The 13,086-nt window shown below is 35.3% G+C and overlaps 2 protein-coding genes across 6 annotated transcripts in view; one reads left to right on the forward strand and one right to left on the reverse strand.

The window, feature by feature from the left end:
* The window catches only part of micu3b (mitochondrial calcium uptake 3b), a 36,479-nt gene extending 28,295 nt beyond the window's left edge, over nucleotides 1-8,184 (reverse strand). For all 5 annotated transcript variants that reach the window (XR_015507606.1, XM_087281705.1, XM_087281703.1 and 2 more), the window contains exons 1-4: nucleotides 7,902-8,184; nucleotides 6,212-6,353; nucleotides 2,509-2,540; nucleotides 2,344-2,422 (exon numbers count right to left, since the gene is read on the reverse strand). Coding sequence is in view for 4 of the 5 variants with exons in the window: in XM_087281705.1 (XP_087137831.1) it covers nucleotides 2,344-2,422; nucleotides 2,509-2,540; nucleotides 6,212-6,353; nucleotides 7,902-8,159 (511 nt within the window). In the remaining variant the exon portion in view is untranslated. The remainder of the gene's footprint in view (nucleotides 1-2,343; nucleotides 2,423-2,508; nucleotides 2,541-6,211; nucleotides 6,354-7,901) is intronic.
* Nucleotides 8,185-9,666: 1,482 nt separating this feature from the next.
* On the forward strand, nucleotides 9,667-10,866 carry fgf20b (fibroblast growth factor 20b). The gene is made up of 3 exons (NM_001039172.1): nucleotides 9,667-9,943; nucleotides 10,377-10,480; nucleotides 10,621-10,866. The coding sequence occupies exons 1-3, from the start codon at nucleotides 9,667-9,669 to the stop codon at nucleotides 10,864-10,866; spliced, it is 627 nt and encodes a 208-aa protein (NP_001034261.1).
* The last annotated feature ends 2,220 nt before the right edge of the window (nucleotides 10,867-13,086 follow it).

Consider the following 13,086-nt stretch of genomic DNA (forward strand, 5'->3'; position numbering starts at 1 on the left):
GGCCCAATTTGTTAAGCCTATTGTCTTATTTGTTTGTTTTTATTATCATCATCATCATCATCATCATCATTATTATTATTATTATTATTATTATTATTATTATTATTATTATTATTATTATTTAGTAAATAATCCACATACAATTGGTATTGGTTTTACAATCATGGTCTGTAACTTTTTTCCCAGGTTGCCAAACACTGTTGAAAAATCTGGAAATTAAATTATATAAAAATAAATAAATAAATAAATAATATAGAATAATTGTAAATAATGCAATAAATATTATAAATTTTGAAAAGTGTAGCTAATCTTTATATATTTTACTAAGTACTAGTCAGAATATTTTTACATACAGTAAATATATCTGTTCACTACATAATAACAGAATATTATTTCCCACATATTTTGATGAAATAATTTTCACAAAAACTATTTAAAACTATTTAAAAGCAACACTTGCATGTATTATGTGCTTCCTATGTATAAAACAATAGAGACACCAAAATGGGATGATAAGTCTATTCTTCATGTCTATACATTAACACTCAGTCACTTTCCTTAGCCATATGGGACTCAAATATTTTTTTTTTCCATTTGCTTCCTGCCTCCCTGAGAGTGCATTTACTCATGCATCCCAATGCTGAAAACCCCCATACACTCAAACATTCGCACATATTCCACACAATGTCCAATTTAGATTATTCAGTTCATCTATACAGTAGCATACCTAGGGAACTGGGCAGTTCCACAGCACAAGAAGAAAACAATGTGAACATGGGGAGAACATGCAAACTCAATAAGCCAGGACTCAAACCAGCAACCTTATTGCTGTGAGGCGACAGTGTAAACGATGCACATGCCTACATTCAATGTGTGTCATTTTTGCAATTCTTGCCATAGCATAAACTGCTTTTCAATTTGTCTTGTGTTGCTGACACGTCAAGTATGATAGGTAAACAGAGGCTTTTCTTCAAGCACGTCTAGAAAGTAAGACCTGAGGGCAATATAAAGCTGGGTAATTTCTGGATTAGTGTGATTGTGTGAGTACGCCACACCCCTCGGCTGAGCGCATGATTGTTTCCTATTCAGAACAACATACCACACGTCATGCGCAGGCTGTTGTTGTCACCTTCCTATCTGTGCATTATTATCCCAGAGCAAAGTCACAGTAATGGCAGAGCGATTGAGAGATAAGAGAGCATTTACAGCCTGCGCTTTCTCTCCTGCTGCATGAGGCCCGAGTACAGGATCGTGATGGTTTTATAACTCTGAGTGTGTCTGTGTGTGTGTGTGTGTGTATGTGTGTGTGTGTGTGTGTATGTGTGTGTGTGTGTATGTGTGTGTGTGTGTGTGTGTGTGTGTGTATGTGTGTGTGTGTGTGTGTGTGTGTGTGTGTGTGTGTGTGTGTGTGTGTGTGTGTGTGTGTGTGTGTGTGTGTGTGTGTGTGTGTGAGGCCTGAGCATCTGCACACTCAAAAAACTCTATAGTGATTACAATGACGTCACAATATCTGTGCATTTGGATTTATGGATAACAATTTATTGCACATTTCCAATTCTGAAACATTTGGGACTTTTTAGATAAAATAAAAGGAAATCAAAATGCAATTGCTTAAAGGGATAGTTTCAAACCTCTATGAGCTTCTTTCTTCGATTAAACACAAAATGAAATATTTTGACAAATGTTAATAACCTGTAATCATTGACTTACATGGGATTTGTTTTTCCTGTGGAGTCAATGGTCACAGGTTTTCAGCCTGTTTACAATGTCTTCTTACGTGTTCAGCAGAGGAAGGAAACCCAAGGTTTAGAACCACTTTAGGGTGAGTAAATAGTTAATTTTAATTTTTAGTTGAACTATCTCTTTGATTCTCCAAAAGAATTCTAGTGTTTTCACTGACAAAACCAAATGTTTTTGGGATGAAACCCTAATGTATTACCAGTTCATCTGCTTATTGTGGACTGTTTAAAAGCTGTTTAATTTGGATATTCTATAATATTTTCTATTTTCCAATTTATTTAGCCTCTGACCCACATTTTGGCTTATGTTGCAGCCATTAAAATCCAAATGTGTCTTTATTTACAGAACACAATTCATTTAGTCAGTGAAAACTATTAAACTCTACTCTTTGTACTGTTGTCAATTTATTAGAGGTTTAAAATAAAGTCAAATTTTCTAGATTTTATCTTTTGTCAGAATTGAGTTTGTGTGTATTTAATATAATAGCCGACTTTGAAAGCAGATCCTTTCAAAAACAAGTTTCCTTTAGGAATTTATTGTTGCAAACAAAAGACAAAGTGTATGACGCTATATAGAACAAATCAATAAATGATCCCATCTTACCTCTTTCCCGCAGGTTACGAAACAGACGAGATGATCCTTTCCACACAGGTGGCGTATCTGACAGAATCTTGTCCAGTTCCTTTTAAAAGAATGTGAGAGTGAGATTTTCTGAAATCAGAAGTAGATAATTAACAATTTAACCAAATATACAAGTTGTTATCAAACCTGTTTTGTGAGGGATTTCCAAAACCTCTTTTCTAAAAAAATAAAGCAAAAACAGATACTTTCATTTATGGTCAGGTACATTTAAAACAGCAGTCATTTCAATGATTTTAGCCAGCTATAATGGTTTATCTTAGAGCTGCATGATATTGGAAAAATCCCAGCCAAATTTTGTTTACTACAACATAATGTGATTTTAATACAACTTCACCAGATGGCATGAATACAGATATTTGGAAAGAATTGTGTAGGTTAGTGAATCATGCATAAATTTTAATAAACCAATTACAAGCATAGACAAAAAACAGTGCATGAAATAAAAAGTATTCTATGGTCGTCTGCAGAGTGAAACAGTATTCAGGAGGTACAGAAATTGAATAATCAAATGTAAAATAAAACTGTCTCGTTATTGTACAAATAATCCAACAAAATGAATGGTAAATAAAATATTCAAGCAGTAAAATTTCTGAATGCTTTAAACTATCTTGAATTGCTCACCCTGTCACATGTCTTAAAAACAGAATCTATTTAAAAACGTTTACTTCATTATTGTTAAACTCCACAAATTTCTTATCTTCTCAACTATGAACTGTGGCTTCTGGTCAACTCGACATTACACATAGTGTACTGTGTTGTGACTTGCAGATGCATGCAAATGTCTTAATGTGAATATTTTTCTAAATAAAAATCATTAATTTATCAATCCATCAGATTAATTTAATGAGGATAAATGTACTTGTAATTACAATCCTTAGTTATTATTTATTATATTTATTACACTATTTAAAAAAGATACACTTACTGTAATATTAAATAAAGGCATAAACAGCGAGGATGGCTTTAGAGTAAGTGAATAATGGAATAATTTTCATTTTTGAGCGAATTGTTCCATTAACAGCAATTTCCCACTTTCATTGATTTTCGTTTCGCCTTAGTCCCCTTATTAATCAGGGGTCGCCACAGCGTAATGAACCGACAACTTATTCAGCATTTGTTTTACACAGTGGATGCCCATCCAGCTGCATTTTAGACTGGGAAACACCCATACACTCTCGCATTCACAGACATACTCTACGGTCAATTTAGCTTATTAAATTCACCTATACCACATGTATTTTTTGGGGGACCCCGGAGCACCCAGAGGAAACCCACATGAACACACAAAAACACCAACTGACCCAGCCAGGGCTCAAACTTGCAACTTTATTGCTATGAGGTAACAATGCTACCCACTGAGCCACAGACCGCCAATTTCCCACTTTTGGCTATTCAAATTATAGCATTATTTAGAAACATTAGAAAATCAGTTTTGTTCATTTAGTAGAGTGTCATTCAGGTTAAAAATGCTTCAAATGAATGCCCCTGTTTTCTCTTTCTCATTAGCTTGACCATATTGTACCTGCACACAGTCATACCAGCTCTTTTACATATCTGCAGAAAATGCAAGTGATAGGTTTAGGGATGGGTGTAATTATAAATGTAATTACATGCAAGTATTTAATCAAGTATAAGTACAATATGAAAACATGTATTTGCACAATAGGTACATTGTAACAAATTATAAATTTCAGTGCAAGTTTTAGTAGTCATTTAGTCATTTAGTAGTACATTTAGTAAAACCACTTAATATAAAGTGGGAGTAAACGATAATCATCAAAATAGTTTTTACTGTACAAATCAAAACAATAATAAGTTTAAATGACAAGCTTCTGTTTATAAAACGAACTCAAAGTCAGTTTTACAGCCACCGCATAAAACCATAAATACCACTATTCGTACCGTCACGCATATGCCATTAAAAGTCAGTGATGCAATGTTTTCCCTCCATACTAGAGTTCACATTTTATTCTCGTCTGCACATTCCAAGAGGTCCAAGTTTCATATAGCAGCAAACATGACTGGTTGAAACTCAACTCCCATACAAGTATAGCTGGGTCGTGAAAAAACAGAGCATATCAACTCTACCATCTGGGCTGTATATTTCAGACTCCATATTTTTCCGTTTAGCAGATTCGCTGTATCTGACACACACTTTTAAATCTTGTCAGTCTAGCGGCTTTCAGATTTTGGTTACAGAAATAGGTCATAAGTGTGATGCTGGCAGAAAGAGATGAGTATCTTCATGCAGGTGTTACAACTATAAATGTTGTTTTTTATGCCTGCTGGGTAATTTGCTTTTAAGATTAAAGCATTAAAGGCAAATTTCTGTAATAAAGGTACAGATCACCCAAACATTATATTCATGGCATTCAAGTCATGCTGTTTGAAATCCTAAAAAAAGGAAAAAAAGAAAGGTAAAGAATACACTGTTCCTATACTGCCGTATACATCTGATTTTGATAATTATTCAGTAGTAATGGTTTACAAAACACTGCTGTAAATGATTTGTTCATCAGTTATTCTTTATTATTGTGCTTATGAACATAATATGTCATTCAGGTTGAAAATATACTGTTATTATGAAGCTAAATCATTAGTAATATTTACTTTACACTTGCAGAGTGTGAGTTTAGGTTTGCTTTCTTAAGAATAATAATAGCTTTTAAATCTATCACACGACCAGCTCCAAAAAGAACTGAATTAAGCAAAGCAGACTGTGATTCACTTTAAATGCAGATTGAATATTTAAATGCATTTTTTTTACAGATGTTATTGCTTTACTGAACATAAATCTGCTTCATCTCCTTAAAGTCAGAAGGAAACTACACAAAATTGATATCACCAGTTAGAACACACTAATTCATAAGCAATTACTAAATAATCAATTTCTCTGTTCAGATAATTTCTTAAGGAATAAGTCATTCAAATTAATTTTAAGTTTACTCAATTAAGTTTTATAAATATTTAAAATCGCAAATATTGCAGGTTAGATTTGTGATATGTTCAATTGGTAATTTTGTCATCTTTAACAACTTACTGGTTTTTACAAATTTCACAAAGAAGCAAAAAGTCTACCTTTAAAATTTAAAGTAATAGAGATTTGACTTTACAACAAAATCAGTCCAGTCCAGTAACAGTGTTAACCTGATGAAGGCAGTTGTTTGCCAAAATGCATAGGCGCAGTTTTAAGGAATAGCCATGTCAGTAAAGGCTGTTTAATATTTTTTCCACATTTTCAAGTGCCTTGGACTGATTTTTGTTGTTTGTTTGGATGAATCCCTTAACCAAAGAGCACAGACACATAATTGAGCACTTTTTGTTTGATTTTAGAGATTTGACTTTGTTAGATTTGATAATTTCATGATGTAATGATTATGACTGGTATGAAACATTTTTAGCATAACTTTTTAGCCCAGTATCGCCAGTACATGTGACCCTGGAACACAAAACAAGTTGCACTGCTATATATTTGCCAATAGCCAGAAAAATATTGTGGCTCAAAATGACATATTTTTATTTTATTCCAAACATCATTAGAATATTAGGTAAAATGATAAGATAAATCAAAACTCTAATTAGTAATGTGCATTGCCAAGCACTTTATTTGAATAATTTAAAAACAACTTTCTCAGTATTTAGATTTTTTTAAAACCCTTAGATTCCAGATATTCATATAGTTGTATCTCAGAAAAATATTTTCTTTTTAGCATAGTTTTAGTGTACACACGTTTATTCAGCTTTCAAAAAATTGACACTTATTCCTGGTTTTGTGGTAAATAGTCACATATTCTGTAAAAGAGGAAGATGAACTGTTTGTGTGACTCACTCTTCGGTTCGCTCATAGTGACGGACTCAATGAAGTCAAGGGGAGTCATGTAGAGCTGTCCATCAAACTCCACTGAGCTGAAGAGCCTGAACCTGTGCTCGTGTGCAGACAACGACACCTCATCTTCACCAGATGCACTGGCCTATGAACAAACAAATCCAAAACTCACTTTTGTGTCATTAAAGAAAGAGTGAAGCATCTTCTCATTCTTTCCATCTTTCAGTTGAAGGCTTTTTGTGCAAAAACATGCACATAAGCAGAAATATCCAGGGCTAATCTTACGAGGACTGTGTTCTTCTCGCTCTACACTGGCCGACAGCCAGGCCCACTGGGCACTGTGCAAACACCCTGGGAATGTGTTCCCTGCTACTTATTACCCCCATCAAACGTTCACCCGACTGCCAAGCTGCCGTGTCCAGTTACCTCAACCCTGAATTCCTGCGTCTCAATCTACAAGTCAAGGTTATGTCCGACGAATGCAGATAAGAGTAGAAAAACAAAAGGGAACAGAGTCGCACGCTCCTGTTTGGTTTAATGATCAATCTGATAACAATCTGAAAAATATGTCTTTCAACAACAGACAAAACCAGGAGTATTTCTTGTAAAGGCTTCAAGGGTTATTTCGCCCAGTTAGACATGACTTGTTTTACATTAGGTATCTTTAATTCTAATATTTAATTAATAATTGACACAATGCTTATTGTGCACACTTAAAAAATTATGCTTGCATAAACTTCTTATTTAAAATAAGACAACTTAATTGTTTTATGTTCCATCCACTTAAATTTGTAAAAATATTAAGTTAACTAAATCAGTTTGTGTTGGTACAACATGAAGCAATTGTGAAATCAGCAGTTTTTACAGACTGTGTGTGTTTACATTGTAGTTCTATCCTTAAAAATCCTACATGTAATTATGGCTAAACATTCGTTGATTTTGCAACCAATTCTATCTCTACCACTAACCCTGTCCCTAACCTTAACCATACTAAACTCAGAAGCAATAACTTTATTGTACAAATTAATCTTTTTTGATACATAAGTACATTTGATACAAGTACATAGCAGTTAAAGACACTTAATATAAAAAGACCATTAACCCTTTTTTTAAATAAACTACATCAAGTAATACACTACCTAATCCATTTTTAAAGAAATTAATGACAGTAATAATCATCATTTGTGTCATGCATTTGCATCACATTCGTGTATTTGCATGAATGAAAATTGTTTTTATTTTCTCCAGTATATAAAATGATTACAGTAATAGTAATAAATAGCACTCTTCACTGTGAGTTGACGAACTATTGTGGTTTCAGAAACTAATGGAAATCTGGTTGACATACAAATGCCAGTAGAGATCTGGACAGCTCAGGATTGATGACTGAATTTGCATGCCTAGTAAAATGACCCTTCTGGAGCCCAAGTCAATACTAAACATCACATGCACAAAACGTACAATGGTGTTAATAATACTGGTTGAAATTATAATTTAAACAGAATCATAACACATCATCGCCTGACAAATGAACTGAAACAGTGAATTCAGCACCTCTGTGGTGGAGAGCGACTGTTTTGATGACAAAACAACGACACGATTTTCAGACTTTAACCACAATAAAAAACCTGGATGATGAAGCAATATTAAAGTGAACACTACAACACCGCAAAATGTACTAAAATGTAGATACCTTCTCTTTTGCAGCCACTGCTGGGAGCGGTGAAATCAATGCGCGCAGACTCGCTGCGCGTCTCCGATCCGGACTCGAACTGTGCTGGTAGTAAACAAAGGCGAACCCGCCGAGAGCGATACACAGCCCTGTCCCTACGCGTCTCAGAGCTGCTCTTTCCCTCGGTGAATTTCTGCTGTTGAAGTAAATGTTTAACCCGTTTACAGAGCTGGTGAACTTGCTCCGAAGACCCAGAAAGCGACGGACGGCGGCCATCATGACTGTGTGACGGCTGACAGACCGCGCGCACTCCTCGCGAGATACTGTATGTGACCTCGCTGAAACACATGAATGCAGAAGCAGCTGTATTTGCAGTCATTTGTCCTTTCGATTCAGGTCATAGTTAATCCGTTCAGATCTCAAATAACATTAATTTTACGTTTTTAAAAACTGGCCTTACATAGATTCTATTGAAAATTGGACGGCAGCCTACTTTTTTCAAGTTTAATAAGCTACGGTTTTCAGTATGATTAACCTATATTAAACTGTATGTACCACTTAAAAAATCCATAAACTTCAAAAATGTATGTCAAAAACTATTTACCTTTTCAAAAGCACATTGCCACTGCTACTCTCTCAATGTCACAAATTCAGTACACACATATGGATAGAAAAAAATATATCAATCTTTAGTTTTACTACGTGAAAATATTTTAATATGCATTTTATTCATGTTGTTAAAAAATAGGAATCATTACTACAATATTGAGTCTCATTATCCTTTCAAAATCATATTAATACTCTGATTGTTGCTCTTATTAGTCTTATTATTTATTAGTATCAATGCTTAGTCATGAATAATTCTTCGTATCATTATTAGCATTAGTCTTGGAGTTTTTTTGAATATTTTCTACATTCAAACCACATTTGTCAACCCGTCATGACAAAGTTCAATAAAAATTTTAAAATTACTGCAATGTTTTAAATGTCTTGAGTTTTTCATGAATAAACGTATTATTAAAATGGCTCTTTTTATTGGTAATTATACATCATGGTTTCCACAAATATATAAAGCATCACGAATGTTTGAGTAACAATCAGGAATGTTCTTAAGCAGGAAATTAGTATGCCTAGAATGATTTTTGATATAAGATGTGGAATAAATGTAGGTTAGGTGGGCCTTAAACTTTACATTTGTAGAGAGGCTAAACACACACAGGCGCACAGCAACAAAGACACCAACACTTTACAATATAGTGGCATCAGACTACTTGTTTGATGGATAGCCAACATTTGAAGCCCACATTGCATGCAAAACCTGACCCGCACAAACACAGTCATTAAAGACAAACACAAACAACTGTGATTGTGCGCAAAAACTCAAGGCTGGACCAAAGCGATGTCCCGCCCACAGCAGCCCGAGCTCTGCACCTGCCCCGCGCGCACAGCAGCCACTCACTGCGCAAAGCACTTCCCACAACAACACATAGCCTACCTGCTGCCTCATACCTGCTCCACACTTACTCATGTCACAAAGCACCAGCGACCACCATGGTGACGAGACGTCAGAGCAGACATTAAAGGACTAATCTGAAGTCAGTTACTGACCGTGACTAAGTTTCTTCCCACTGGATCATGTCAAGTGATCTTTCATATGCGCTCAGCATGGATCCACTACAAGTGACGCACTCGCATGGATATTATTCGTCGTAACGTATAGCTTGGGACGATTGCTTCAGCATAATCACCTAGATCAATTTTCCCCGGCAGAACTGGAAGGTTTGAGATGGCAGCTATGGGAGAGATCGGGACGTTTTTGCAGAGCCTGGAAGGTTTCGGACAGGTCGGTTCACAGTTCTTCCTGCCACCTCTAGGAGAAAACCTCGGACTGTTGAATGATCATTTATTTCCAGCAGAGAGACTGTCACGGAGCACCTCCGCAGATCTCACGCACTTGAAAGGGATCCTGCGGAGAAGACAGTTGTACTGCAGGACTGGATTTCACCTTGAAATACTCCCGGATGGCAGTGTGCAGGGCACCAGAAAGGACCACAGTCGCTTCGGTAATTTTACCCTTTTTTATGGTCAGCATCGAAGCAGAAATTGAACTATCATGTAGCATTGTGGCTGTACATTTAAATAAAAAAATTAAAAAACGTTTTTATAGTTCACATGGATCAGCTTAAACTTTCTAAAGAACTTTCAAATCAACAACTTGGCCTCCTTATAATTCTTCACCTTCAAAGGAGGAACCTTTAAGATGAGAAACTTTTTAAAAACAGCTAAATAAATAACCAACTTAAAAACATGTGCGTAAAAAGCAACGAAAATGTCATTTTCCTAATCTAATGTTCAACCCACCATTGAAGATTTATTTTAAATGATGTGTGTTATTATGTATAGACATGGAAATGTAGTTCAGTTCACTCAGAATATGTGAACGAGGCTTTAGACTTCAAAGAACCTTTCCTGAACAATTGATTTATTCTTCTCCAGGTATTTTGGAATTCATAAGCCTTGCAGTTGGGTTAATAAGCATCCGTGGAGTGGACAGTGGGCTCTACCTTGGGATGAACGACAAGGGAGAACTTTATGGCTCAGTAAGCAGACTTGTCTTTTCAAGAATAACCCTACAACACTGTTATTCTAACCCAAGCCCAGTAGATGGCATGTCTGTCTTATCATTTCCATGTTTGATTTTAAGAAAACTGACCAGCATGTTTTGTTTTTGCTTTCTCAGGAGAAACTCACAGCAGAATGTGTTTTCCGTGAGCAGTTTGAGGAGAACTGGTACAACACATACTCTTCTAATCTCTACAAGCATGGAGAAAGAGGAGCGAGATATTTTGTGGCTCTCAACAAGGATGGGACGCCGCGGGATGGGACAAAATCTAGGAGACATCAAAAGTTCACTCACTTTCTTCCAAGACCTGTGGACCCTGAAAAAGTTCCAGAACTTTATAAAGAGGTGCTCGGACACAGTTGAGACTTTTCAGGGATGAGAAATGTGCGCAGTTTCTTCGCTTCATAAGGAGGTGATATGAAAATGTTTGGTCACCGCATCCAAACTGCTCTGGAAATGCACTGGCCAGTACTGATGGAGAAGAGATGGTGTCTTTGTTGCTGGTTCAAACTGACTAGTAGCATGAAACAAAAAAAGCTGAGACTTTTGGAGGTTTTAAACAAAGTGCTGCTTCGCTCTGGAAATATTCAATATGGGTTAAGAAGGACTTGAAGGAACAATCCTTACGTGATGCTCAGAGATGACAGAACTGGGACACTGGAGAACAAGAGATGCCATCTCACAGGATGTTATTTATACAGTTCTTGATACGCATATTTATTGTATGTATTTATTTATTTGAAAATACAAATATATATTTTTACATCTAAAAGTAGATTGTTGTTTTTTTTATTAGACCAAACGCTAGAAGGTGCTTTGAAATAGAGGCAAAGCTGTTCTTTTTATATGACGGTTGCTTGCTATCACTGCTATAATATCAAGGAGGGCAAGATTGTGATTTCCTTTTGCAAATGTATGAAGAATGCCATGAGACTCTGTGATTTTTAGATTTGTTTCAAGCTCAAATTCTCAAAATGGCATGCTGCACAGTACATTTTACAGGCCATTAAATCAAGTATTATCTTATAAAAGCCTTGTTTGTTTTGTTTTTCAAAAATGGTAAATATTCTTAAGCGGGTAAAAACAGATTTCTAGCCAATATGGAAAATTCCGGTGTTCCATATTGGCTGATTTGTTGAGCATCAAAACAAATACAAATATTAATAACCTAAAAATAAAAGGAGAGAAAAAGAAGGAAGCGTTTAGTTACTGAAATGTCACAAAAACAATCTGATTTCTGAATAAAAATGTTAAATATCCTTTATATTCAATAAAGTTTTCAAAACACTTAAGAGGACAACCACTTTAGGTTAATTATACATATTTTAATAATCTAAATAATCTTTTTCAACTACAAAATAACCTTCTAAAAAAAGTTAATCATCACAGATGACAGTGAAGAACCTTGATTTCTAGTGAATAAAGTGAAAAAAGTCACATTGAGCAAATGATGATGCTTTTCATTTTTGGCTGAACTGTCCTTTTAAGCTGAGACCTCATCAGCTTTAATGTTCTTTTAGGAGACCTTCTCAGGTAACAGCAACACAATGACTGAATCTGAGTGAAATAAAAACTGACCTTTTCTTTTGGGTCAAACCCAAAGTTAGAGTAATCTCTGCTGATGCTTAGTAATGATGCACATCAGGCAAAGCTCTAAAGAGAACAAGTGCAGTCATTAACAATATAGTGAGATCCAAAGAAACAGAAACACACTTTCCAAATATTATTTCAATTCCTCACACATAATAACCACACCAGGTTTTGTGTTTTCTTTGACGGATAGTACCAGCATTTTCACATGAAACCAAGCAAGACGCACTGGGGAAGATGATATGAGATTTAAACACCACAGGGTAAATCTTCCTGAATGTTGTTTAACGGCTCAATGAGACATTTAAACAACAATGACTAAAGAGGCACATCTATACACAGTTTCGAAACGGATGAGAGGACATTTTATGTTGAAGCATGAAGATCCAGTCTGTGATCTCAGTCTCTCTGTGAAGGTGAGCCAAGGTCTGTCTTAGGAGAGGAGTGTACCGGTAACATTTAACTGGAGTTTCAGTGTGGGATTTTCCCCATCTTAAAACCATATTGTTAACAACAGATATACAAGGGTGGAGGATGAGTGTGAATGGATGAGCTTATTTCTTCACGCAGAGCTGAATGATAAACAATTGAATAATTAAATCACGAGGGCTCTGATTTCTATAATCATACATACAGTAGTTTGATTCAATTTGTAAAATATTTTCATGGTGTAACCAATAAACGGTACCAGTTTCATGTTAGCATTTTGCTGTGTTATTATACATGTTGTCATATTTCACAGTGATGACTTTTTTCCTCACACTTCAGAATTGCTTGTAATGCTGAGGAAAACAATTAAAATAGGGTTAAACTCACAAATATAAACCCTAAACTTGAATTCTGTCTTTTTACTTTTTGTAATTGTGAGTTTCTAAGGTTGTTTAGAATTTTGAGGTACTTCAAAACTCGAAACGTTGAGTTTAATTCTTCACTCAAAATATTATTTTTGCTGCTTGATCAAACTATTTATTTAAAATGAATTGAAACAACACC

The sequence above is a fragment of the Danio rerio genome, chromosome 14 (assembly GCF_052040795.2).
Source record: "Danio rerio strain M-AB ecotype USA chromosome 14, GRCz13ab, whole genome shotgun sequence".
Taxonomy (NCBI): domain Eukaryota; kingdom Metazoa; phylum Chordata; class Actinopteri; order Cypriniformes; family Danionidae; genus Danio; species Danio rerio.